Genomic DNA, 27,970 nt, shown 5'->3' with positions numbered 1-27,970 from the left:
ACTTGCAGCAAATACTAAATATGCTCTCTCTCTCTTTCTCTCTCTCTCTCTTTCTCTCTCTCTCTCTGTGTGTGTGTGTGAAATGACCAGCAAATAATTTTTTCCAACTTCCATTTCAGCTCGAATTTGATAAGTCTGTCGTATTCCTATCGAAATTTACTCCTAAAATTCCAGGGCCCAGCTTATTCAGTGAAATAATGAGGACTGGTTTTGCCTTGCATGGCATCATGCAATATTCCTAGCCATCTTTATTGTATCTGGCTCCCTTTTTGGGGAAAAAATTCTCCTCCATCCTTCTATCGGCAGTGCTATGAATTACTCTGCATGTTAACCTATCCTGTGAAACTGAAAAGAAGCCAGATGTTATTGACAAAGAACTCTGATCTCAGTTGCCAGAAAGAAAGGCAGAAAATTTGCCGCAGTATATGTCACTGATGCAGCACTGATGTTAAATGGTCTGTATCAAATACTGTGTAGGACAAACTGATGGAGAAGGCTAAATTTCAGGTTTCTGTGACAGGAACTCAGAAGTCTTCTAACTGGCAGTCAAATACGTCATTCTATACGGCGCCTGAAACATAGGCAGGTGTGGTAGTACAGCGTCAAATACTCACAGACAGGCAGTTATTTCTGAGGTGAAGCATGAAGGAGGCGCCATTGGCTAGAGTGTGTGCACATTGCTATTATCTCTTCATGAGTTTTGCCAGTTTATTATTGCAGCACTTCCCAAGCTTTCAAAACCTGTTTAACTAGAGACAGCAATGAGGCTTGTGAAGTGACAACAGGAAATTATGCCCCAATAGTGCCACTTTCAGCTCTCTTAAAAACAATGGAGGAGGACCCATCTTTAGTCCCCAGCACTTCAGCTAGAGCTGTGGAAGACCCTTGAAAAGCTGTCAGTCATCGTGGGTAAGCTAAGCCAATACTGAGCTAGGCTAACTCGGTGTAAGGCAGCTTCCTGGATTCCTAATTATTTGTCTTCAGACATGGAGGTTTTAGTTATTTAAAATTTGAACTGGTGTACATAAAGCAAAATGGTTCCCTGACAAAATGACTTACAGTCTAATTTGACATTACAAGAGGTGCATGGTGTAATGTAATGACATTCAACATTTCCCTGCCACCTGTAAGCAGCAGATAATGAATCTGGGCAAGTAAGTGTTGTATGCACTGACATCACACCTTTCTTTTACTGGGGTAGAGATAAAGGTCAGTGGCAGCAAGCAGCACACCCTAGGTTCTAGTTAGGCCCTAACAGATATAACAGGAAAACAACAAAAAGAACAGAGTTCAGGCACATTAATAGATGCTTCCTATTAGCTGCATTAAAACAAAAAATATCCTCTTTTTTCTCAAGCTATGCGCCTTTACAAGATAATTCAATCATTATTAAATCAGTAGAACAGCAGAGAAACAAACCTTGCAAAAACCAGCCTGTTATGTACTGAGTTGAATAGGATCCAAACTGCAGCAGTCTGATTGGTCCTAGAACAATAGGATCCAAAATGCAGCAGTCTGATTGGTCCTAGAACAATAGGATTCAGAATGCAGCAGTCTGATTAGTCCTAGAACAATGCAGCAGTATGATTGGTCAGCAGGAACCACCCAATCATGCTGCAGATAGAAGTGAATCCACAACTTGATTGGCCTACAGGAGAATTCCGGAATTAGCCAATCATGTGCAGCCCATTGTGTAAATAATGTATATAAGCAGATACTTTGAGGGGACTTTCATTCTTCCTCCTCACCACTATGAGCTGAATAAAGAGCATGAAATCACTTTGCGACTCTGAGTATATTTCACAGCCTTAAGGGAAACGTAAGACTGCTTGGATATTGAGACTAGACAGAGAAATAGCATTGTTCTTTTTCATGACAGTAAAGCTGGCAATCCTCCAGTACAGCTGATTTTGTTATAGGTTCAAGAGAGAGATAAGAAAATCCTTCTTTAGACTACAAGCACTGCCACAAGATGTGGGTCATTCTAGATTATTCTGGAAAAGGATTGGACAGATGTATTTATCAAGGGGTACGAATGATGGTGATAACTAGAAGGTTTGGGTTCAGGATATTTGAACGATTGCCTTCAGATAACAGTGGAACTGGTGCAGGCATCAAGAAATCAGGTGTTTTTAATTCATGTGCTAGAGGTGGCAGAGGGATGGGGGACAGCAGGTAGATGGCACTTTGCCAGGGCCCCCCCAAACCTTGCAGCAACACTGTTTCTGTGATGGAAAAATGGTCAGGTAAAAAATCACCCCTGGTCGCTCTCTAGTCTCTGGTCTCCTCTTCCAATTATATAAACTTCATTGAAAGAGAAGACACTATTTAAACAAAAATTATCCTTAAGAGCTATCTATCAGAATCTTGTCTGAAACTCCTGAGTCACAAAAGTCTACAATTCCAGAGGTAACGTTTGTGTAATATGCAGGGAGTTATTCCCACTAAAAAGTAAACAAGATTGCTTATCATGCACTATCACAGATAATCACAAGATTACGAGTAAACTTGCTCCGTCATGCAAGACAGAGCAGGTAAATGGTCTGCTATTGCAAAGGAAGAAAATGTACGTTCTTGAGAAAGATTGAAGAAGACAAGGCTACGCTTAAAAAACCCCCAACAGAAATGAGTGATCTGACTGACATAGGACCGACTGACATAAATTTAAAAAATAAAACACAAAATAGTATAATTTCCACAGATTTACTTGAATTAATAATGCAGGTGGTGATGGTTGTTACTCCTCCTCCCCCTCTCTCCTCAGAACATGACCTTTTATGCAGTTTCATAAATAAAGAGCAAGTTCCTTTCCCCACAGCAGCTTAAATTCTAAAACTGGCAATGGGGAAGTCTACAGAGGGAGACATAGGTAGCAAATGCAAATAAGGCCGCTATCCTATACAGTGGGACCTCGGGTTGCATTTGCTTCAGGTTACAGACTCCGCTAACCTGGAAGTAGTACCTCGGGTTAAGAACTTTGCTTCAGGAGGAGAACAGAAATCGTGCTCCAGCGGTGCAGAAGCAGCAGGAGGCCCCATTAGTTAAAGTGGTGCTTCAGGTTAAGAACAGTTTCAGGTTAAGAACAGACCTCCAGAACGAATTAAGTTCTTAACCCGAGGTACCACTGTACACATGGACCTACTTAGTTGGGAATAAGCTCAATGGAGCCTAGAACTGTGCTCCATATTGATTGAAATACTTTGTTTAGAGTCAATCTATTATACTGGAAATCTGGCTTAAACACAGTGCAAGAAACACACATTTGGGACAGTCTGGACTATGCGGACAATATTTTTTCTAATTATGTGTGGATGCAACAGTGGTTCAGTTAGGCCAGAAGCCCAGAGTCCCACTCCACTGAATGATCACGGCTCTCACAGTAAAAGCTGGTTTTACCACATTTTGAAGTAAGTGAAATCATGCACATTTCCATCTAAAGGGGTGAGTATAAGACTATTAGGCCCAATATACACTATACATATGGGACGCGGGTGGCGCTGTGGGTAAAACCTCAGTGCCTAGGACTTGCCGATCGTATGGTCGGCGGTTCGAATCCCTGTGGTGGGGTGAGCTCCCATCCTTTGGTCCCAGCTCCTGCCCACCTAGCAGTTCGAAAGCACCCCTAAGTGCAAGTAGATAAATAGGTACCGCTTTATAGCGGGAAGGTAAACGGCGTTTCCGTGTGCTGCGCTGGTGCTGGCTCGCCAGAGCAGCTTCATCACGCTGGCCACGTGACCCGGAAGTGTCTGCGGACAGCGCTGGCTCCCTGCCTCTTAAGTGAGATGAGCGCACAACCCTAGAGTCGGACACGACTGGCCCGTACGGGCAGGGGTACCTTTACCTTTTTACACTATACATTTGAAGAACTGTAGCTCTGTGAGGGGAACAGGAGTCTAAGGCAGCACTGCAAACTCCACTTAATGGAAACAAGCCCCACTGAATTCAATATGATTTACTTCTGAGTAAACATGGTTAGGCTTGCACTATAAAATCATGTAGCTGTACCACTAATACAAAAATAAAACTTTTGATGTAATGACATTAAAGCATTTTAGAAAATAGACAAGTTCTCGCATTTTCCTTTGTTAATAGCCTTGCCAATTGTGTTAAATAGATCAATAAACTTACAGAACAATTCTGTGTATGTTTACTCATAAATAAGTTCCATTGCATTCAGAGGGCCTTACTCCCTACTAAGTGTGCTCAGGTTTGCAGTCCTAGACTGCAGCCTAAAATAAGTGTTTTTATTATTTTATTAACTATTTAGAGAGGATTTGTAGTGTGTGGGGTTGGATCTGTATAGCATAGTTAAGAAATGTCCAGGTTCCAGTTGAGCCTGTCAGTAATGTAAGTCAGAATAGAACTTCAGCCCTTTTTCAACAACTGCAAATTTGCAAAATGATGAACATCTTCCTAAAGCTATTTAATTGTTTGTTACCTTATCTGTAGAGATTCTATAGGTGGATACTTTGTTTGCAATCCAGTTCCCATTGAAGTCAGAGTTAAAACTCTATTAATGTTAAAGGGACTAGTTTGCGTCATTTGACCTTCATAAGATCATGTCTATCTGTTTAAAGAGAGCTTTATCTGTATTCTGTGGAGTGACAAAATCTACTCGTTTTTACACACAGTGAAGAAACTGCTAGTACAAATGCTATCCTTTGCAGGACTATATTGATTTCCAAGGCAGTTGGTGACACCAGTTTGCATTTGTGACCCATTTATCATGCACATTTAATGATAAGCAATTTTCATTTCATTTCATCTCACTGATTTAATTATTCATTTAATATATTTTTATTCTATTTTTTTATGAAAATAATTTCCAATATAGCTTACAAATTAGAAATACTAACTATATCAAGTATAGTAAAACAAAGGGAATAAATAGCAATAAATATACACACAAAAAGCAGTCAGCAGATAAGAACAAAACAATATTCTGCATGAAAAGATCTGGGCAAATAAACCTCTTTTCAGTGGATGCCACAACTCATATAAGAGTAGGCAACAAATGCTGAGACCGGGGAAGAATGTCCCACAGTTGGGGCAGCACTACCAAGGTCACATCCTTGGTCATCCCTCACTCCATCTAATCAAAAGGATGTACAGTACTTTCCAGAATTTCTTTTGTCCTGTCACCTGGTTAGATGCTGAGCAAGCTAAGCATAAAATGTCATGGGAATTACCAAAACCTAATTGAAGAAAAGCAAGGTTTGGGGGCCCTGAGAAAAAAAATGCACAACATGTCTGGTAGATTTACAAACAGGAAATAAATGCAAAAATATATAATATAAACAAATAATTTTTGGGGCAACAAGGCAACCTTCTTTTTAGTTCAAACGTGATTTCTAAACTCTGCTGCTTCACCATTACACACATGTATGTAAATGAATGCTTGTGGATAGGCAACATGACAGACAAAGGCAAAAACACGGCCCATTCTAATATGTAGTCACATGATGAAACCCATAAGAGTTGCTACTGAATCATCCTTGAATAAATTCTACAGTAATAAATACAGAATAAATACTACAGTAATACAAATTGAGCTCATTATTTTGCCTCTTTTGGGGCAAAAAGTGTATTGTTTACACTACAATAATAAAACATTAACAAATTAATAAGAAAGTGCAATCCTATATAGATCAATTTAGAAGTAAGTTTCACTGTTTTCAGTAGGATTGCTAAGTTAAATGTGCATAGGTAAAGGTAAAAAAGGCAAAGGACCCCTGGATGGTTAAGTCCAGTCAAAAGTGACTGGGGTTGCGACGCTCATCTTGCTTTCAGGCCAAGGGAGCCGGTATTTGTCCACAGACAGCTTTCCGGGTAATGTGACCAGCATGACTAAACCGCTACTGGCGCATGATGAGTGCCAGAGTGTGGAAACGCCGTTTACCTTCCCACCGCAGCAGTACCTATTTATCTACTTGCACTTTTTGGCGTGCTTTCGAACTGCTAGGTTGGCAGAAGCTGGGACTGAGCAACAGGAGCTCACCCTGTCGCAGGGATTCGAACCACCAACCTTCTATGCTATGTTCATCAACAGGATTCACACACACATTATGACACGTTTCCCACTGTTTAGTAGCAGTCGGTGTGAGACCCATGTGAGCTTCTCCACATGTCAATAAACCTTACTCCTGATAGGGTAGCAGAAATTTTTGTGTGATGCCCCAACTCACATGATGAGTTTACCACATGAGTCAACTAGCTGCTTAAGAGTATAGGAAACTCACAATGGGATATAAGTGCACTGTACAGACCTGTTCTTCACCACACCTGACACCATGTGAATCTTGGTCATTCTTTACCTTGCTGGTGCCCAATAATAAAGCACTATGAGATTGTTTCTGGGGATGAACAGCTACCAGTTTATTGCTGTCAGGTTTCCCAGGTTTCCTAAAGGGAAGTGCTGACACTCCTGTCTGTGCACCAGTCACTAAGTAAGGCCTCCCAACTAGCTGCCTTCACAATGTGAATGCAGTACACATTAGTGACTCTGGTTAGAACCTGTATAATCAAAACAAGTCCTAAGTTTAGATTCTAAAGCATTCTAGAGGGTGCTAGTTCATTTGCAAACAAGAACTGCCAATAAGGGCCAGGGAAATGCAACTGTAATGAGACTAGAGATGTAAAAGACGGGAAGTAGCAGAGGAAAGGAGTGGAACAAATGAATGAATATTGAACGGTCACTATTTGTTCACGGTAATCGGTTGTTCTGGTCAAAAACAAGGAAACAACTTCCAGAGAGGTAAAGGTAAAGGGACCCCTGACCATTAGATCCAGTCGTGGCTGACTGGGATTGCGGCGCTCATCTTGCATTATTGGCCGAGGGAGCTGGCGTACAGCTTCCGGGTCATGTGGCCAGCATGACTAAGCTGCTTCTGGTGAACCAGAGCAGCACACGGAATCGCCGTTTACCTTCCCACCAGAGCGGTACCTATTTCTCTACTTGCACTTTGATGTGCTTTCGAACTGCTACAGCCGTGTTATTCTGTGCAGCAAGAACAACAAAGAGCCATGTGGTGCCTAACACACTAATAATAATAATAATAATAATAATAATAATAATAATAATAATAATAAATAATGAAACAAGTTCTTCTGAACTAGAGTCCACTTCATTCCACTTCAGGAGGGGAAAGAAAGATATAGACGAGCAGTGCTGAAGTTAAGCGAGAAGGATGCAGGTACATAATGGCTTGTAAGGGGAGGAAGCCAGGCCGGTGCAATTGGGTCAGAAGAAGAAAAGACACCAGGAACGCAGAAATCAAAAGCTGGAGCCCGGAGATTAGCGCTCGGAGCAGCGCGAGATGACAGAACGCAGATTTCTAGCTACTGCTGCATAATAAAAGGGTTTCCCTTCACACAGGTCAAGGTTCGGAGCTGCTGTTCCCATTGGTCCTTGGGTTGCACGTGATAAAAAAAAAAATCCCAGGGGCAGGTTTGCGGAGTGAGCCTGCGCGGCTTAATCGGTGGTTTTGGGTTCGTGTTGCTTCTTCTGCAGCAGCAGCGGCTGGAGGGGGCGGGCTCTCGGGTTTCCTTGGCGACTTGAAGTGCCAAGGAAGGGAGGGCTGGAGGCGGCAGGATTGCTCTCTTGCCATGGGCAGCAGTGCTCGGCCGCCGCCGCCGCCAACGGGCTAAGAGCGGGGCTGGCGGAAGGCCGGGCTGGGCGAGGCGGCAAGAACAGGTAAGGCTTGAGAAGGAAGTGCAGGTGCTCGGAAGCAGCTGCGTCGGCTGTGCGGGGCCCAGCGAGGAGGGGAAGGGGAGGCACCCGCGAATGTCGCTGGTGGCACGGGCAGGGGTGGCTGCTCCGCCGCCGCCACGCTTCCTTCTCCTTCCCTGCCCGCTCTCCGATCGCTTTGTTTCAAGGCAGCCCTTTACTCTCTACCCGCACCCTTCCCCTTCACCCTCTCCACTGGTGCGCTTATTGCGGGGGGGGGGGCGGCACAGCCCATGACTTGGTGGGAGGATGCCAATTCCCCCCCAAACACACACACACACGCACCCTTCCTCCATTGCAGGGATACTCCAGTCTGGCTGTTGCAATGGACGGGGCGGGAGGAGCGGTGCAAGGTTGCCAAATGTTGCTTATCTTAGTCAAGAGCTTCTCTTTTTCCTTCCTTAAAAAAAGTCCTGCCCGCCAGGTATCTGATGGGTTCCCTTCTATTTTAATGCATCTCTTCGGACAATAGGTTTCCTTTGTGGCTGAGGGCATGTTTCGATGTGGCCAGTGGTAACTTTCGTTTTGGGGCTTTTGAATTTTTGCATGGACGACGTACCGCATCGATCGCGTTTGCATTTACGTAGAAGGAGTTTCTCTCCCGCCCCAACCCTCCACCTCTTGATCCTGTGGTCGCTGCTGTCTCTCTGGTACATTACTAGCCTTGAGATACAGGGTCCTTGCTAGGCGGCTGATACTCTAGGCTGGCATCAACTCCCCCGCGTCTGTCTCTCGGCATCAGGCGGCAGGAGCTGGAGGGACGGCACTGATAGTAATTAGCCTTAGCAGCGCCCAAGTTGCGTGCAGAGGGGAAACAGTGCATGAGTCTCATTAACCAGGCAGCAGAATCCAGCTACCAAGTGTGGGAGAGGACTTCATGATAGTAAACAAGCTTCACTGGAAGCCTTTTGACAGAAATGCAGCTGTTTCTTGAACTTTTATTTTTGGACAACTGCTCAAAAATGTATTCTTTTTTTATTGTCACTGTCAGTTTTCTTAGCCTCCATGCTACATTTTTACTTTGGTCTCCTCAGGCACTTAGGAAAACACACACCCCACCCCAGTTCAGTGTGAACTAGTGGTTCCTACTGGGTAAATTTGCTTTGGCTTTCTGCCACAGATAGGTCAAGGAAAATAGTAAGGATTAGGACCATGGGAGCCTCATATTCAGCTTCGAGGTCTAGTCTTCAGCACTACAGGATTGTCTGTCAGCACTGTCAGTCCAATATGAGCAGGGGCCAGTTGCCTGCAATGAATTTGTGTGGGCTGACACTTGCCTCCTCAGACCCAAGTTTGATTCAGTCTACCTATGGGACCTTAATCTTACAAAACTTGTATGCTGAGCTCTGGGGCCAGACTCAACACATTTGAACTACGAGGGTGTCTTTTATTTTTATCATAACTTCGTGAGGTAGGTTAGGTTGAAAGGTAGTGACTTGTGTAAGGCTGAGTAGGGATTCTAAACTATTTTCTTAGGCCGAAGCCCAACATTTTATCTCCTGCATCATGCTGCCTCAGACATTTGAGTTTGTTTTTAACCTGGATTTTGAATAATTAAGGCATATGATCACCTTGATTATATCTGGTGTTGTATAAGAGACACATCCAGTATTTTGAGATTATTTGAACCGATAAAGCATCACACTGACAAGCCCTGTTGTTTAATTTTCTCTTTGCAGTAATTTGCAAGCTATTGACAAGCTGTTTTAAATTGCAGTCTTTTCCATCATACAAATTTAATGTGTTCTTCTGCACCTATTACCTACTGCTGTCTCTTCTAGAAACCACATTCTCATAATGTATTATTTGTTATAGAGGTGTTATGCATATGAAAAAGTATACATGTCCCTACTCACAGGCTATAATAAAGTGTTGAAATCACATTAGCAGCTTTCTGCAGTAAAATTTTTCTTGGATAACTTTAATGGGATTGTTCAAAAGATGAACTGTAAATTTAAGACTACTCAAAGTCCTGTAATGATAGTTCTGTTATATTCATAATTTTTACCTTAATGAGTTCTAGCACATGTACCCGGTACCTTTATAGTTCTAGCACATGTAAAAGGTAAAGGGCCCCTGGTTGGTTAAGCCCCATCAAAGGCAACTAGCTTCTCAGTGATGGTGGATGAGAAAGATGAGAATTCTGCTTTATTGTTAATTGTACTGCAGACAAGCTAAGCTGGGGAAAAAGAGAAGCCTCCTAATGTTTGCGTTATAAACTGTTAATGGATTTCCTCTCCTATTAAGCTGAAGTTAGTGTTTCTAGTTTATTATTCCCATCACAATGTTTTTGCAGAATCTTGGGTAGAGATCTTTGAACAACCAGCTCAAAGGCTACTTTTAAGCTAACCTCAGGAGTTTCCATTACATCCTAGTCTATTTAAATCTTGAAAGATCTTTAAATCTAGATTCTGACTTGGAAGTTAAAGTTGTTGCAGAATGCAGTTTAACAGAAAAGGTCAAAATACACTTTAAATAGCATGTGTAGAAAGGCAATGTGCAGTACTGTGTAGCATTTTATTTATAGAATCATAGGCTTGGAAGGTACACCAGGGGTCATCTAGTCCAGCCCCCTGCAATGCCGGAATCTCAGCTAAAGCATCCATGACAGATGGCCAGCCAACCTCTGCTTAAAAACCTCCAAAGGAGAGTCCACAACCTCCTGAGGGAATCTGTTCCGTTGTTGAACAGCTCTTACTGTCAGAAAGTTTTATTTGAGTCTGTTTTACCTAGTAGGAATTATGAAATGGAAGTACATTTCATTATGTAGCAAACAATTAAATAAAACACGCTGAAGTAGCCCCACCATACAGTAAATGATAAAAAGAAGATATTTAAATGGGGTGGGGGGGAGGAATGCTAGTGTTTCAAGTCAAATAACTTTTGCTGTAGGTACTGGAAGTCAGGTATCAAAATAAGCAACTACTGATGTTGAATGTACAAGGGAGAAACACAAATGTGCAACTGAAAGTTGTATATAGTTTCTTTGGTACATGCAAACTCCCAATTTCCTCTTGCAGAAGGTAGGTGAGCTACATAAGGATATGAAAGAAGTAACCTCTCACCTCATCACTTATAGCAAGTACATTGTATGTGCTTTTACCCGAGGTCAAAATGTGTGGCTGGCCAGATGCACTTTGCAGGAGAGAGCAATCCACAATATGGGGACCATCACAGAAAATGCCTTCTCATGCACTGGAACCCCATGAACTTGCCAGCAGGTCTTCCCCCTGCGGTTCTCACCTGGCCAGGTTTATATGGGAAGAGGCATTCAGTCACATATTTGTATGTCAACATAAGCAGTAAACCAGGGATGGGGAACCTGTGGTTGCTGGACTACAACTCCCACCATCCCTGACCATTGGCCATCCTGGCAGGGGCTGTGGTGGATGTCCAGCTCCATCTGGAGGGCCATAGGTTTCCCATCCCTGGACTTAACCACAATATGACATGAGGTACAAATAGGGCTATGTCCATCTCTGAGGCTAATATAGGAGTTTTGTCATAAGTGTATTAGGACATCATTTTCTAATGAAAGGCTACACTGAGATTATTTTTAGGAGTGAAAACTAAACTTGAGATTTCCGTGGCGTTGGTATGATGGCTTTGTCCTCTGAAGCTGATGAATGTTCATTCAGAGCTGTTTCTATCTTGTTCAACGTTATTAAATTTTGTTTTAAAAAGGCATACTGAGGATTATACAAAATTGAATTCAGTTTTTAGCATATAATTATATATATATATGCCCAATACAGATCTATAGTATCCAGTGCTAATAAACACGTCATGTGGCAATGAATGAAGGTGCCACCTCTTCAGAACATCTCAGAGCTGCCCTATACTGACTCAGACCATTGGTCCATTTAGCCCAGTATTGCTGCCCTAACTGCAGCAGCTCTCTAGATCCCCCCCCCTCACCATTCTTGCTACCTGCAGCTCTCTAACTGAAAATTCCAGGGATTAGAGTGGGACCTCATGCATACAAAGCCTGAGTTCTACATGATAGCTTGCAAGCCTTTTTGGTTAAGCCTGGGTTATCTGTATTCACATATAAAGAGGACTAGTGGCCCAAGCAAAAGGGGCACATGGGTAGATATTTAGCCTCACCACAGTCTCTTTTACAAAGTCACTCTCCTCTGCCAGTCCAAGCTGGGTTCTGATCTTGGATGTCTTTCCTTCCTGGAGAAAAGTGTCTTGACAAAAAGCTGCAGCAAAGTCTCAACTTCCACTTTCTATATACTTCTCTTATTCTAAGAACCAAACTCCAAATTCCCCTGGGAAAATGTGATTGGGGCAAACCCAATTTAAGATTGTTCCTAGTTTCATGTAGTTAGGACCCACCATAGCTGAGTTGCATTGAATGATTTGGTTTGCTGCTTTTTGTTCCGGTTATTGAAAGGAACATAGCCAAACCGTTCTCTGTACTATTTTGATACATTTTGGAGGACTTGCTTGCACACTTATTTGGGTCGCAAGAAAAAGTGGCAAATGCTATTACAAGTTCTACACTGTTACAAGTTTCTCCTGGTGAGATACAAGAGGTTATAGATGTGATTCAAGTGTCTCATTTCATTGGGGTTATGGGGAACATATTAGTTATCTTTGATAATCTCAGGGGTGTTATACTTGGTACAGAGGAAGTGACTGTGATTGGGTATATTATGAATTGTTATAGAGTTAAATCCTATATAGGTTTCACATGTCTAGGAGGACTGATATGTTGCATCCTTAAGGCTTCTTTTTTCGGCTGAGACCCAATCTTGTGAAACAGGTTCAAGTAACTAATAATAATCCTAATAAAACAAGTGTGTGTGAGAGCCCTTGAAGCAGGGGAGATGGGGGCTGTAAGAATTATACAGCCCTGTTAAAGGTTGTTTTGAGCAATAATAGAAATTGCAATAATTATGCTCCAAACTACAAGAAAGCAATGGATCCAAACTACAAGAAAGAAGATTCCACCTAAACATTAGGAAGAACTTCCTGACAGTAAGAGCTGTTCGACAGTGGAATTTGCTGCCAAGGAGTGTGGTGGAGTCTCCTTCTTTGGAGGTCTTAAAGCAGAGGCTTGACAACCATATGTCAGGAGTGCTCTGATGGTGTTTCCTGCTTGGCAGGGGGTTGGACTCGATGGCCCTTGTGGTCTATTCCAACTCTATGATTCTATGATTCTATTCTATGCTGGTAGATTTCCTTTTATTGATTTTTAGTACAGGGTAGCCTTTTTCTGTCCAGAATGGGCTAAGAAATGGACTGTAACTGGCTGGTGTCCAGATGAGCTGCCTTAATATCTTCCTGTGCCTTTAATCTTGTTTAGATTACTTCAGTGTGACTTATTTAGAAAATGTTCACTGATGCAGAACACATTTGACTGCATGTACTGTATTGGTCTGAATAGAAGCCTCACTTTTTTTTCCAAATTTTGACCGTAAAAAGTTAAAGTGCTGTTTAACTTCACGACCTTACAAAAATTGACTTTTATGATATCGCTGCTGAAACAGACATGCAGTAAAACAGAATGGGTGTGAGTGCGTGTGGAATTTTAAGGGAGCGGCTTATATTCGGGTATATTTCCCCCCCCCCCCTCCATGGCTTATATTCAGGTGCGACTTATATTCGGGCCAATACCGTATTGAAGGAGATCTTTGCTTTGAAATCTATTGGTGGCACTCTGCTAATATTCTGATGGAGCCTAAAGTAATGTGTTTGACATATGCTATATAAGCTTAACTGGATAGACATCTAACTGCTTAATAGGCTGTCTGTCTTCAAGTGGCATAAGTCCACAAATTCGATCAGAGGTGGGCTGAAAGGTATTTGAAAGGATGCTACTGGGCAAGAAGAGTCATGAAAATGTTATAGTTCTGTTTGATCTAAAACTTCGTTTTATTATATTTTCTCCCTTCAAAGGACTTTGGGGAGGAAGCAATGTTGCTTTATGGGTTCTGCTTTGAAATGTTCCTGCAAGCTAGTTGTTTCTTTAACGTTCTCTCTCTCTCTTTCTTTCTTTCTCTCTCTCTCTTAAATATATAGCTCAGACATGAGCAGTGATAGCAACTCACTGGCACGTGAATTTTTGTCAGATGTCAGCCAGCTTTGCAATGCAGTGGACCAAAGGGTGGAGGCCAGGGAGGAGGAAGAGGAAAAAACACACATAGCCGCACTGGGGCAATACCTTATCCAAGGTCGTGGATTCATTTTGCTTACTAAACTTAATTCCATACTTGATCAGGTATTACTTTCTTTTTCATAACAACTGTAATAGATTTGGCTCGATACCCATCTTGCATTTCAAAGTGGCAAAGTAGCTGTATATATCAGACCTTCAGTTACAATGTTGGTTTTGGCATGTGTGTAGATTAAATGCTAGTTTAACTTTCTAAATGAATTTATCTTACCATGGGCAGTTAAGTTATAAAAACCAGCATTCTAATTGTTCTTGCCTCATGCCATGCTGCTCCAAACCAGCAGAAGTGATTTGTTTTTTTCGTTGAATAATACTCTTCTAGGAGCGAGGAATTATTTCAGCTTGGAAAGTTTTTTTACAAGGATATGCTAAATACCTACATGCCCTTAGATTAGTTTGCAGCCTTTTAAGCCTGACTCTCACTTGGCTGAATTTAAAACTTAAATCATGCTGTTGGTGTGTCACACTACAGAAATAAATGTTGGAGGCTTTGGAAAAGGTATTAAAATGAAAGCAAAGAAGCTTTAAACCAAATGTTTTGAATTTGTGGTGGATAACAGTTTCTATCTTTCCGTAAAGATAAGCAAGCCTTTGTTTCCTAAACAGGAACTGACCTGTCGCGAAGACCTTCTTACTCTCCTCCTCTCACTTCTGCCACTAGTATGGAAAATACCTGTACAAGAAGAAAAGGCATTAGGTACATGTTCTTTGCACTCATGAAGAAATGCCTCTTCATTATTTAAGATATATACTTGGATATTTGTTCTGAATTTTGGTCGTGTCTTTTAGGGTTGTAGCCAACATGGCGCTACATGAACATTCTGCGAGTGCAAGGATTTCCTTCCCCTCTCCTCCGCCTGCACATTCCCTAAATATGTTTTGCAGGTTCTCCCAACCCCCTGGTGCCAGGTTTGTGGAAGGCACAGTAGGAGGAGAGGGGGTGGGAAATGCCCCACTGTGCAAGCAAAAATCCCTGCACTAACAGGATGCTTAAATGGGATACTGCCCTGAATTTCCCATATCTCATATGCAAAGTGGTAAAATCTTAGTTGTTTACTTTTCTATGCACATAAATAGCATTATTTTTCTGCAGATTATGTATGTATAATTGCAGACTCTTATGAGCAATGTCACAGAGTAGATCAGTTGAAATCAATGGGTTGTATCCAGTGATGTCCATGTAAGAGCAGAACAGAGCAGCGGGTCTTCTCCTTCCCTCTGCATTGCCCTGAATCTGTTCTGGAGGGTTTGGATATCCCCTCCAAAGCAGATCTGAATAGGAGTATAGGGTGCTGCATAGGAGAGGAAGGATAATTCTGCTGCACAAGTGGAATTCTGCTTACAATACATTGGAATCGATTAAGTGGACTTGGCTAGGATTGGATATCGCCCTAAATCTTCCTGTATGCACTTTTTAAAGTGCATGAATAACCTGCGCTGCAGCTAGGGCACTGATTCAGGGAACATAGAACATTCAAGCACCTGAAAATATTTGCATGTATACGTATCAAATGTGAGAGTACAACTGTATAATGGTGTATTGGGAGTGAGTTCCGTACATCCTCTCCACTTTGTGTAGGACCTAGGTGATGGTGCACAAACATAACTGGGACCTGCTTATCTATGTAGGCCTCAGTTCATCTTAAAGATTCTTGGTGTAGTTGCTGAGGCCGTATGAGCCCAAGACTTGCATGTATAACTCTATACTCCTGGGTCATGCTTAGACTGGCTCCGAGGCTCCATAGTTGAAATCATCTAACTGTAATTTTTGACTCCCGACAGATTTTAATCTGCCCTTCTGTGTTGATATATGCTTGACCAAAGAGGCAACTCCAGGTTCTCTCAAATCTACTCAGGAAAAAGAAGATCTAGAAGAAAATCCTCATCTGTCTGCAAAATTAAGCTCCCGGAAAAGTAGACGACAGCGCAAAACTACTCATCGCTATTCTGTGAGGGATGCAAGGAAATCCCAGCTATCCACCTCTGATTCAGAAGGCAATTCAGATGAGAAGACGGCCGTGATTATGAAGCACAGGAGGTCCCAAATCCTGCAGCCTTTTCTAACAAACCCACCTAAGGAACAATACATTACAGGGAAAGGTAGCTTTCTAGAAGCTGGAGAAGTCCAGAGTTGTAATCTCAGTAGGGAGCATCTAGGTGACTCTGAACAGGTTATTCCAGTGAAAAAAATCAGTTCTGAGACTTCAGAGGAGCCAGCTTCCCCACCTGTCAGCTGCCAGGACAATTCTCCCTTTGACTTGTGTCATGTCTTACTATCGTTGCTGGAAAAAATATGCAAGTTTGATATTTCTGTGAATCACAAGTCGGCGCTGGCAGCAAATGTGGTGTGCACACTAACGGAACTTCTGTCCAAACTTGGAGACTGCTACAGTGCAAGCAGTACTGCCGAAAATGAAGCCGTTTCCTCAAGCTGGCCAGAGGAATCTGTTGCCCTGGCTCAGAGGATGCTCTTTAGGACAGTCTTGCACCTGATGGCTGTGGATGTCAGCAATGCTGAGACCATGCCTGGCAACTTAAGGAAAAATCTAATTGATTTGCTTAGAGCAGCTTTAAAAACTAAATGTTTGCTGGAAAAAACATACGAGCCTTTTGCTTCTGGGCAAAAGGGAGCTTTACAGAAGGGAATTCATGGCAGCCTCGCCATCTCAAGATACCGCCACAGAGCCCTTCTTTTGCCGGAGTTTATAGAAGGAGTTCTGCAGATTCTGATCTGCTGCCTTCAGAGTGCTGCCTCCAATCCAATTTATTTCAGTCAAGCAATGGATCTCGCTCATGAGTTCATACAGCACCAGGGATTCAGACTGTTTGAAACCACTGTGCTGCAGATGGAGTGGCTGGTGGCCAGGGAAACCGAGATAAAATCAGAAGCATCGGAATACCTCTCAGCCCTCATTAACAGCATCATGAAAATAATCAGCACCATCAAAAAAGTGAAGTCGGAGCAACTTCATCAGTCTGTGTGCACCAGAAAGCGGCACAGGCAATGTGAGTACTCTCACTTCATGCATCACCACAGAGACCTCTCAGGGCTCCCGGTTTCTACTTTTAAAAACCAAGTCTCCAAGAACCCATTCGAAGAAACGCTGGATGGGGAAGTTCATTATCCTGACCGGTGCTGCTGCGTTGCTGTCTGTGCTCACCAGTGTTTGCGGCTGCTGGAACTGGTTTCACTTAACAGCACATGTTTTCAGATCTTGTCCGGTGTCCATAATGTGGGTATATGTTGTTGCATGGACCCCAGGTCTGTAATCACCCCCTTGCTTCATTCTTTCAGATCACAAGTATTGAAAAACTTTCAGCCACATATATTAAGCATCCTTAATAAATTTATATTGGACCAACTGGGAGGAGCGCAGGTCTCTCAGAAACTCACGCAGGCCTCCTGCAACATTTGTACCATTGACTGTGATCAGCTTGCTGAACTGGATGATGTCTTGCATGGGAATGCCACTGACGTTTCCCCATCAAGTTCTTCAACTCCCTATAGGTTTCAAGGAATTTTGCCTAGCAGAGGGTCTGAAGACATGTTGTTGAAGTGGGATGCCTTGGAGGCATACCAAAGCCTTGTTTTTGAAGAGGATGACAAACTGCGCTGCATGCAGATAGCCAGCCATGTTTGCAATTTGATTCAGAAAGGCAACGAAGTCATTCAGTGGAAACTGTACAATTATATATTCAGCCCAGTGCTCCAGAGAGGTGTTGAATTGGCTCATAACTCTCAACAACTAGGCGTTACTACAGCCATCAGCCAGGCAGGCAGCTACCACAAATGGAGTTTGCCTCAGGAAGTGCTTCAAATCTATTTGCAGACTCTGCCTGCGCTGTTTAAATCCAGGTATGTTAATTTTCTTAATTGTTGGGGAATTGGGCTTGATCAGAGACTCACAGACAAGGCAGGGCAGCAGGGAATTTGGTGAAGGAACAGTGGTGGGACTACTGGATTGGCACTTACATCCCTAGACTTTCTTCGCTGACACCCTCCTTCTCAGTAAGCACAATAATCATAGAATCATGTTCACTGACAGGAGGTCAGGTGTGTGGCACTGACCCTCAGTACCAGCTGCCCCTGGCAGAGGTACACAATCGGATACAACCCACAGTATGCTAATTTTTTGGGTTCCTTTTCTATCTAATTGGTTTTCTGCTTTTCTCCACAGAATAGTAAGAGAGTTGTTCATAAGCTGCAATGGAATAAATCAAATGACTGAATTGCATTACTTGGACTCTGTAAGAAGTTATTCTTTGAAAGTGTTCGAAACATTAATATTTTGCCTTGGAGACCAGCAGACGGACCAAGTGATTCCAGACTTAGATGTCTTAGACAATGAGCAAAAGAAGTCTGCGTTAGAATTAGGTGCTTTGGTTCATAGGCAGCAAGTAGCTTCAGATGTGCCTCAAAGCCTGACCAAATTTTATGCTGGCCTCAAAGAAGTCTATCCAAAGAAGAAGAAATCAGTCAGTCAAGATGTTCACGTCAACATGATAAACATATTTCTCTGTGTTGCTTTCTTATGTGTGAGTAAGGAAGCAGAGGCTGATCGAGATTCCACTAATGATTCTGAGGATACTTCAGGTTATGACAGCACAGCTAGTGAACCTTTGAGCCACAGGCTCCCATGTCTGTCACCAGAAAGTCTCTCTCTGCCTTCTTTGGAACATATCCATAGGGCAGCAGACATTTGGTCGATGTGCCGCTGGATCTATTTGTGCAGCTCAGTTTTCCAAAGACAATTCCATAGACTTGGTGGCTTTGAAGTATGTCATAAATTGATAGCCATGATTATTCAGAAACTTGCCAAAAACGGAGCCAAGGAACAAGGCGAGCAGGAGAAGCCTGTTGAAATGAGTAATGAGAGAGGGCAGTCAGATCAGGATAGTCTTGATGAAAATCTTGACGGTGTAGGACAACCTGAATGCCCTTCCGGTGACCATTCAAGAGTGGAACAAAATTCAGCTGATGGCACTGCAACGTTGAAAAGAGCTTTCATGCAGGAAAACGAGTGGTCACTCCAGGGTATAAGACTCTTGGAAGCTCTGCTAGCTATTTGTTTACACAGTGCAAATAATTTCCAGCAGAAGTCAGAAATGGAGTCTCTTCCCCAGGTAACCTGCCATGAAATAATTACATTCATATTGTCATTTAAAAACCATTTTAGAGGTAGGAAGGAAAACAACTACTGTTCTGGATTTTAAAGTCGCATCTTACTTTCTAGATGGCAAGCTGAACTTCCAATTAAATTTAGTCAAATTGCAGCATTTTAAATGGTACACAGTGGATGGTTCTATTGAAGGAAAACAAGCTGTTGCAGGAATAAGAATAAAGTAATTGGGCATAAAGTGTGAAACACATCTCCATAGAGAGATCTGGATGCAGTGTTCAGCCTGAGGAAATTTAGTGAAAGTAACCTAAAGATTAGGTGCATTGAGACTTATTCACATGACACATTTTTTCTTGTTTTGTATTATCTTGCCGCTTTTAAGCCTTGAGTGTTGTAATTGGGTGTGTTTTTCATTTACCGTATTTTTCGCCCTATAGGGCACACCGGCCCATAGGGCGCACTTTTTTGGGGGGGGGGAGAAAAATATTTTTCCCCCCAAGCCCCAAAGAGCAAAGAAGCCATGACAGCGAACGGGATGGATCCCGCTAGCTGTCCTAGCTTCGTTTTTAGCCTCGGGGCTGGGGGTCCGGGAGCAATGGTGAGGTTGCACAACCTCGCCATTGCTCCCGGAGCCTGTGGGGCTGGGGGCGGGGGGAACCCGAGCTTCCCCCGACCCCAGAACGGGTTCCCGCCGGGCTCCCAAGGCTTGCGGATAGCTTCAGCGAAAGCCTGCATTCGCCCCATAGGACGCACACACATTTCCCCTTCATTTTTGGAGGGGAAAAAGTGCGTCCTATGGGGCGAAAAATACGGTAGGTTTTCACACCATGTATAATGTTTTACTATGTATTTATACAGAGTCCTTTAAAAGAGGCCCCGTGGATACAGAATACACATGTTCCACTGGGCCTCTTTTAAAAGACTCACCCTGTATATGCTGGAAGCTACCCAGAGTGACTGGGGCAGCCCAGTCAGATGGGCAGGGTAGAAATAATAAATTTATTGCTATTATTATTAACCAAATATATATTGTGTGAAATCTACTGAGAAATTAGAACTGTTCAGAGGAAATCATAGTGATGTATATACCATGTATAACATGCAAAAAAAGCACATTATTTATTTATTTCATAAAATTTATATACTGCTTGGTTGTAAAAACAAAACAAAGAAGACCCTCAAAGCAAATATGCTTAGTTCTTGATGTTGTGATGTTGGCAATTGTGAGAAGGCCAGGAATTTAAATAGTGAAGAAACTATAATTGCTTTTAGTACCATTTTATTTAACCAGGACAAGCTTGTAAGCATATTTCCCCCCCTACTTGAATGTAGAATGTGTGTGCAGAAGATATATTACTTGAAATGCGGGACCATCTTACAAAATCTAGAATAATGGAGACTGACTTGGTGAAGCCTTTATTTGATTCTTTGCTTCGAGTCGCTTTGGGAACCTATTTTGCTGATCTTGATCATTCTGAAGAGAAGAAAGAAAAGGTATAATTAGATAAAAATGCATGTTTTGTATTGCCTGCTTGCTTGTCTGATAGCCTAATTTATGTTCTCATTATATGTTACGGAACATTAATAAGTGTTATATTTGTACCATCAGTCCTCAGAAACAGTAGGCTCTTTACAAACAGTTCAGATAGCAGATGGGTCAGAATTAGAAAAATCTCTCATAGGGCATAGCGAAGGAGTGACTTGACGGGCATAAGAATAAAGGAGTTGCCTTCTTCTGTATCAAACCTCTGGGCATGGAAAATATAGGGACTAACATAAGAACAGCCCTGCTCAATCAGGACAAAGGCCTATCAAGTCCAGCATTTTGCTTTCCCACAATGATTAAGAAGGCGGCAATAGGAAGCTCACATGCAGGAGACAAGGGCTATTGCTGTTTTCTCCCACCATTGGCATTCTGATACTGGAGGTGGCCCATAGCCACCTTGGCTTGGAGCCTTATCTTCTGTGAATTTTACAAATCCCCCTTTAAAGTAATCTAAGATGGTAACCATCACTACATAATTCCGTAGTTTAAGTAAAGGGTAAAGGGACCCCTGACCATTAGGTCCAGTCATGACCGACTCTGGGGTTGCGGCGCTCATCTCGCTTTATTGGCTGAGGGAGCCGGCATACAGCTTCCGGGTCATGTGGCCAGCATGACGAAGTCGCTTCTGGGGAACCAGAGCAGTGCACAGAAACGCCGTTTACCTTCCCGCTGGAGCGGTACCTATTTATCTAATTGCACTTTGACATGCTTTCGAACTGCTAGGTTGGCAGGAGCAGGGACTGAGCAACGGGAGCTCATGCCATCTCGGGGATTCGAACCACTGACCTTCTGATCAGCAAGTCTTAGGCTCTGTGGTTTAACCCACAGCGCCACCTGCGTCCCATAATTCCGTAGTTTAGCTATGTGCTATTTATCTTGAATCTTCCAACCTTCATCTTCATTTGATGGCCCTGGGTATGAGTGAGGAAGTAAAATATCTCTTTATCCACTTTCTCTACAACATGCATTATTATAGACACCTTCACCATGTCCCCCCTTACTCGCTTTTTTTGTAAATAGAAAAGCCGCAAATATTGTAATCTTTCCTCAAAGGGAAGTTACTCCAGTCACCTTTTTTGTGCAAGTTTCTTTTCCTTTTTCTTCTGTTCCTTTTCTCATTTGAGCACAAGGCATCCATTTTCTGAAGGAAGCCTCATTGTCTTAAATAGATTCCTTGTCTCTGCTCATTAGCCATGCTCACATCTTCTTGAACTTGGTGCTATCTTTCCTAATCTGTGGTGTGCATTATAGCTGAGCTTCTATTGTTGTGGTTTTAAATTGCCCTGAAGCTGTCTGGAGAGATTCAGCTCTCAACTACTTCTTCTTCTTCTTTTTCTTCTTCTTCTTCTTCTTCTTCTTCTTCTTCTTCTTCTTCTTCTTCTTCTTCTTCCCACTCCCCTAATTTGTTTTGGAAGTTCTGAAAAGCAGAACTTGAGGACAGCTGGAAGGTCTGTCTTCTGTTGACTTCAAGAAAGTGGGCAAGTGAGGGAGCTTCATAAGTTGTGAGCCAGGATGTCCATGTGGACTTGAACATGAAGACATTTGGGTTTTGTGTATCTAGTTTATTTGCTGAATGCAGTTTTCTTGGAACTTCTTTGGATAACTTCATGGTCCGTCTTGTTCTTTCTGCTCTTGTATGTAACTTCTACACTCTGCACAACAGTTAAACAGTATTCCAAGTGCCAAAATGACAGAACAGCTAGAATCCATAACAATTGAAGTAATTGATGTGTGAAATCTTGTCTATTTGAAAATACTTGACTGTGGTCAAATATTCTATGAAGCCCAGAATCTTCTGCAGGTTTTTAACGGATGAGCTTAAACATATAAACTATGCATGTCACAGATCCAGCAGTCTGAAAAGGAACCTGCACCTCAGGCTGGTGATATATCTGAAGAAGCTGAAGAATCCCAGTGCTGTGGCTTTACATTTTTTGCTGAAGAAGAAGGCTATGATGCAGACAGTGAAAGCAATCCTGATGACAGTGAAAGCAAGGATGAAGGTAAGTCTGAACTTAATTTCATGTGATGCACCCATGGTTTTCTCAGATACATCTTGGTTTACGTTCCAGCAGCATTCACATGTGTGTAGACTCACCCGGCATAGTAGTTTTCCAGCTCTGGTGGTTGAATCATGATTTGATGGTGAATACAGTGGTCCAGTTCACATGTCATGGTAAAACATAGTTAACAGTTTACCATGATTGTTCTGATCTCTGCTCCTCCACTTCAGTGCATGTGAAAATGGACCACAATTCCTGTACAGTATTAGCATTATATCTGTACTGGGCATTGTGGTTTGTTTCACTCCAAACCACTATCAGCAAGCCAAGTACAAACCTTGGCTATTGATCATCATCTCCAGTTCAAACGTTAACACTAAGCCAGTGATCGTGTTTCTTTTTCCAGTATAGTAGCAGGAAAGAACAAAGCGGGTGAGATTGTCACACTCATGGTAAACCATTAAATATGGTTACCATGATGTAAGAATACTGGAACCCTGTAGGCTTATTTGTTCTGACAACTTGTACAGATGAATCTGTACTGGTTTTTGGCTGGCTGTCATCTTAAAGTCACATTTGCTGCTTATTTTCACTCATGTTTTGTAGTCTGCTTGCCTGAGTCAGGAGAGGAGGAGCATGTTGGCAGCATTGCCTATGATCTGCAAAATTTAAAAATATTACTACTGAATCACAGCAGTTGCTGCTGCTGTATTCCTCTGGTTCCAGATTTCTTATAAACTTGTGAAATGAGTAGACAAGTTATAACTCTTGTTTTATTTTGCTCATGGGACCTGTAATTTATTATTATTTTTTAACTGATAGTGGTACTGTATTTGAAGCTTTCAGTGTACAGCTCAACCTTTTATAAAGCAGGCGCTTTGTAGGTTATGATTTTCCTTAAACAGGATGGCACAAAAGTGTCGGCATGCAGTAGTGGTGGTGAGGCATAAGCACATCAGTAAATAGAAATATTTTAAAAATGGATTATTGTAGTGTATATGCTTGTCAATCTGCAACCCACTGCCCGATGAGTCCCTTAGTATATGAACATAGAATCATAGAATCATAGAGTTGGAAGAGACCACAAGGGCCATCGAGTCCAACCCCCTGCCAAGCAGGAAACACCATCAGAGCACTCCTGACATATGGTTGTCAAGCCTCTGCTTAAAGACCTCCAAAGTAGGAGACTCCACCACACTCCTTGGCAGCAAATTCCACTGTCGAACAGCTCTTACTGTCAGGAAGTTCTTCCTAATGTTTAGGTGGAATCTTCTTTCTTGTAGTTTGGATCCATTGCTCCGTGTCCGCTTCTCTGGAGCAGCGGAAAACAACCTTTCTCCCTCCTCTATGTGACATCCTTTTATATATTTGAACATGGCTATCATATCACCCCTTAACCTCCTCTTCTCCAGGCTAAACATGCCCAGCTCCCTTAGCCATTCCTCATAAGGCATCGTTTCCAGGCCTTTGACCATTTTGGTTGCCCTCCTCTGGACACGTTCCAGTTTGTCAGTGTCCTTCTTGAATTGTGGTGCCCAGGTTTACTTTGTGCATTTCTGCATGATAATTGTATGCTTAAAAAGACCCCGGTTGTCTGATAACCACACCAGATCCTTGTTAATTAAAAGTTGGGCAGTAGGGGCAAAGCTCCACAAAATAGGTAGGTAGATAGGGCAGAGAGTAGCTGAATTTCAGCAGATAACCATGCTCCTTCCTTTCTAGGAACAGACATTAAGAAAGATAAAGGATGTTTCGGCTATTCCAGTTTTGCCAGTGACACAGCAGAAACCCTCATTCAAGGGGAATTAATATATCCTGAAATCTGTATGTTGGAATTGCATTTACTCTCTGCTAGCAACCCAAGCCTAGATGTCCTTACACATGTTTTCCAGAGCTTCTTGAAAGCAATCAGGCTGAAGGGAAAAAATGCAATGTTACTTATGCAGCAGGTAAGTGACGCCAATTCTATGACCTTGCACATATATAGTATACATATCTGCTATACAGTAGTTCTACAACAGGGTCCCACACATTCACAAGTCTCTGCTCATCTGTCCCTGAATTACTTGGCCAGTGTAGGTGGGATAGAAAGTTGGGAAGGTCATAGACAATTCAAGGAACCTTTCAAGCGCATGATCCCTATTTTCTTACCTGCCCCCCCCATTGCTTTCCTCTGTTTTAGGAGAGCCATCAATGGCAGTAATCATTTCACCAAATCACATCCCAGCTCAGACCTATTTGCATGCGCATGAATCAGGTTGCCTCACACTAGCAAAAGAGGCAGAGAATACCATTCTCAGTTAGCCTAGAACAGGCATGTCCAAAGTCCGTTTCAGGGGCCTAATCCGGCCTGCCTGTTGATTTAATCTGGCTCCTGTGGCAGTATATGTCCTGGGGTAAAATCCTTTAAAAAAAGCTCAACAACTTTGGGGTAAAATTGTATGTTCACTTCATCAAATCTGGCCCTCTTTGAAAAAAAGTTGGGGCACCCCTGGCCTAGAAGCATAGGGTTTAGAGTAAGTGTGGGCGAGAACAACAGCAGAGGTGAGCAACAACCAGAATGTCTCTTTTCTGGAAATGCTGTAAGAGTGCTGGACTTAAGGACGCAGACACAATCTCCAAGGCTTGAAGAAAACAAAAACAAGATCTGTTCATTGTGCAGTTCATTAAGCACTAGTGCATCTGTAGGCCACATTCCCATATATCTGTTCTCTATTTGGTAGTCATCTTAATGTCGTTAGGATGGTCTTCAAGTGAAGGCAAAGAGTAAGAGCACTGAGGTAACTCTGCAGTTGAGGTAATCAACTGGGAGAGGAAGTCTGAGGGGACAGGACAAGGTCAGGCAAAGCCAGCTTAGAAGGAGGTTGGGACTAGTACTCAGCCAGCCACTAAGCTGAAGCCCATTTTCTAAGGACACACTTCCCTATCACTTGGCAGGCATTTTGCTAATTCAAGATGATTGTTCAGTATATATATTTTTTATTTTATTTCTAGGGAGCTGTAAAGAGTCTCTTGGTAGGGTTCCTCCACATATTGACAGAGACAGATTCCGATTTTCATGGTGAGTTATAAATAAAAGCAGTCTTTACCTTTTTGGGTACTTCTCACTTGGGCAGGTACTCTTAACTATAAATTTACAGGTCTCACTGAGCCATGAGTTTAGCTTTACGTTCATACTGGCCCCAATGAGTATCACAGAGTGTTTGTTGTGGGGGAGGAAGGGAAAGGAGAATGTTAGCCGCTTTGAGACTCCTTAAAGGGAGTGAAAGACGGGATATCAAATCCAAACTCCTCTTCAAATGAATTCCAGAAAATTGTAAGATTGAATGCTTCTCGGTTTAAAGAAAGAAGTATAGCCACGGTGGGGCAATAGCCCTAAGTCAATTTATGTTTTGGGTCTCAAGATTTTTGGTTGACAATGTCTTCTGCCAGAAATGTCTTCTTCTTAGGACATAGATTGAAACTAAGAATAATGGAGTAAGTGAATATTACGTCATTAGAATCTTGACTTCATAGTATGTATCCACTAAACAGTGGTATGAAGAGTTTGGTGACAGCCTGTCTTGAGTCACAGGGGCAATTGTTAAGTATCATGTTATGTACCTAAATAATGTGACTTAGAATTTTAGTAGCTCTTCATACCATTGGAAAGTTTCTATTTTTCTTCCTAGGAATTTTTGTTGTTGCTTTAATTCCACTGTGCAAATGTTTTGATTCTAGTTTGCTTTGAGAGGTGGTCTGATAGTATATACAGTGCTACCTCGGGTTACATACGCTTCAGGTTACATATGCTTCAGGTTACAGACTCCGCTAACCCAGAAATATTACCTCGGGTTAAGAACTTTGCTTCAGGATGAGAACAGAAATCGTGCTCTGGAGGCGCAGCAGCAGCAGGAGGCCCCATTAGCTAAAGTGGTGCTTCAGGTTAAGAACAGTTTCAGGTTAAGAACGGACCTCTGGAATGAATTAAGTACTTAACCAGAGGTACCATTGTAGTGCTGTTGCATTGTTTAGCCTAGATAAGTATTAATCAGGCTATCATCTACCTCAAGAGACCCTCCTGCTCCTGGGGACAAGGCACTTTGAGGTTTTCCCAGTATACAATGCGATAGAAATGTTAGTAGCAAAACTATTTTATGTTGTTGAAATGCTTATGTACCAGCCTGTAAGAGCTGCATATCAGGATTTTTCAGTCTTTTTCTGGTGACAATTCTGTGCAGGATCAGTGGTTGTTCTTGATGTTTTCCTGTGTTTTAGGAGAAATATTACCCAGCAATGCAAGAACTGCTATCAGGATGGGGAGAGGGGTTGACCGAGTGACTTCTTGGATTCTAGCTGCTTATTTTAATAACTTTGGTAGTTTTGATAACATTTTAAAATGAATGATGATGCTGTTGCTTTTCAGCATGTCAGCAGGTGCTGGTGGATCTCCTGGTGTCTCTGATGAGCTCAAAAACCTGTTCAGAAGAGCTGACTCTTCTTTTAAGAATCTTTTTGGAAAAAACGCCATCTACGGTAAATTTTTTAGAATGAAATGAAGTACTTTGAAGTACGCTGCCAATGTTGATATAGTAGCTATTTTGTTTTTATTTAGCATTTTCAGAGTGAAGTGGTATGTCAGCCCCCTAATCACATAGTGTGGGTGAAGCAAGTGCCAGCTACACATGGCTGGCAGGCAGCAAGCGAGCAAACAAGCAGGATAGGCCAATAGCCGAGAGGGAAAGCCATTCCTGCCACATCTCTCCTTCTCTCCAACAGCCTTCCAAACCAATAAGAATGCTATGGGATGGGCCTTTCCGGGTCCAGCAACCCTCTGCCCTGCTCTTAGATCCCTCCCCCTCAATTCCAAAAAATTATTAAGAGCCACAATTGAAGGCCCTGCCCTCCATGGGCAGGGGGTTGGCAATCCTTGCTGCAACTAGACACATTGTCATTACAGGTAACTAGTGTCTTGCACAGGGGTGGCCTTCTGGGGGTGGCACATATACACAAAAACACATATACTCAAACTAATTCCTATTAGCTGCTGCTACCCAAACAATCTTACCTTCTGGAGCCGGCACACTAAACGGGTCTTACCACCCCTACCCACAAGCAAGTCAGAGCTTAAAAATTATTTCTGCATGGGAAAAACCTGGGCGAAAAGAGTTTTTAAGCTCTCTGGCTTCCATGGATTTAATTCGTGTAATTTCAACCAGGTGACCTTCAACTGTGTAAAGTTGAAGCAGCACATGTTCAAGGTGCATCAGTTACAACTTGTAGAAGGATATTGTAGAGTTCAAAAAGGTCAGAAAAGGGTCAACCAAAATGATCAAGGGGATGGAGAAATTCACCTTTGAGGAAACTGAATATTAGTTGTCTCAAAACAACTTTTTGAGCTGCATCAGTTTC

At 42.4% G+C, this 27,970-nt stretch overlaps 1 protein-coding gene across 6 annotated transcripts in view; it reads left to right on the top strand.

The window, feature by feature from the left end:
* The first annotated feature begins 7,545 nt into the window (after positions 1 to 7,545).
* LYST (lysosomal trafficking regulator) overlaps positions 7,546 to 27,970 on the top strand; it is a 74,243-nt gene continuing 53,818 nt past the window's right edge. For 5 of the 6 annotated variants that reach the window (XM_083496718.1, XM_083496716.1, XM_083496719.1 and 2 more), the window contains exons 1-9: positions 13,757 to 13,955; positions 14,517 to 14,607; positions 15,693 to 17,766; positions 18,089 to 19,034; positions 20,363 to 20,524; positions 22,423 to 22,579; positions 24,302 to 24,528; positions 25,574 to 25,640; positions 26,985 to 27,094. In XM_083496718.1, the coding sequence (XP_083352844.1) occupies positions 13,764 to 13,955; positions 14,517 to 14,607; positions 15,693 to 17,766; positions 18,089 to 19,034; positions 20,363 to 20,524; positions 22,423 to 22,579; positions 24,302 to 24,528; positions 25,574 to 25,640; positions 26,985 to 27,094 (4,026 nt within the window). In that variant the 5' untranslated portion in view covers positions 13,757 to 13,763. Of the gene's footprint in view, positions 7,712 to 13,695; positions 13,956 to 14,516; positions 14,608 to 15,692; positions 17,767 to 18,088; positions 19,035 to 20,362; positions 20,525 to 22,422; positions 22,580 to 24,301; positions 24,529 to 25,573; positions 25,641 to 26,984; positions 27,095 to 27,970 lie in introns of those variants that run through there. The other variant, XM_083496714.1, reaches the window with a different exon arrangement.

Source organism: Podarcis liolepis, assembly GCF_965112155.1.
Source record: "Podarcis liolepis genome assembly, chromosome: 3".
NCBI lineage: Eukaryota > Metazoa > Chordata > Lepidosauria > Squamata > Lacertidae > Podarcis > Podarcis liolepis.
The sequence above is the reverse complement of the archived record's forward strand: the minus strand, read 5'-3'. Positions and strand labels throughout refer to the sequence as shown.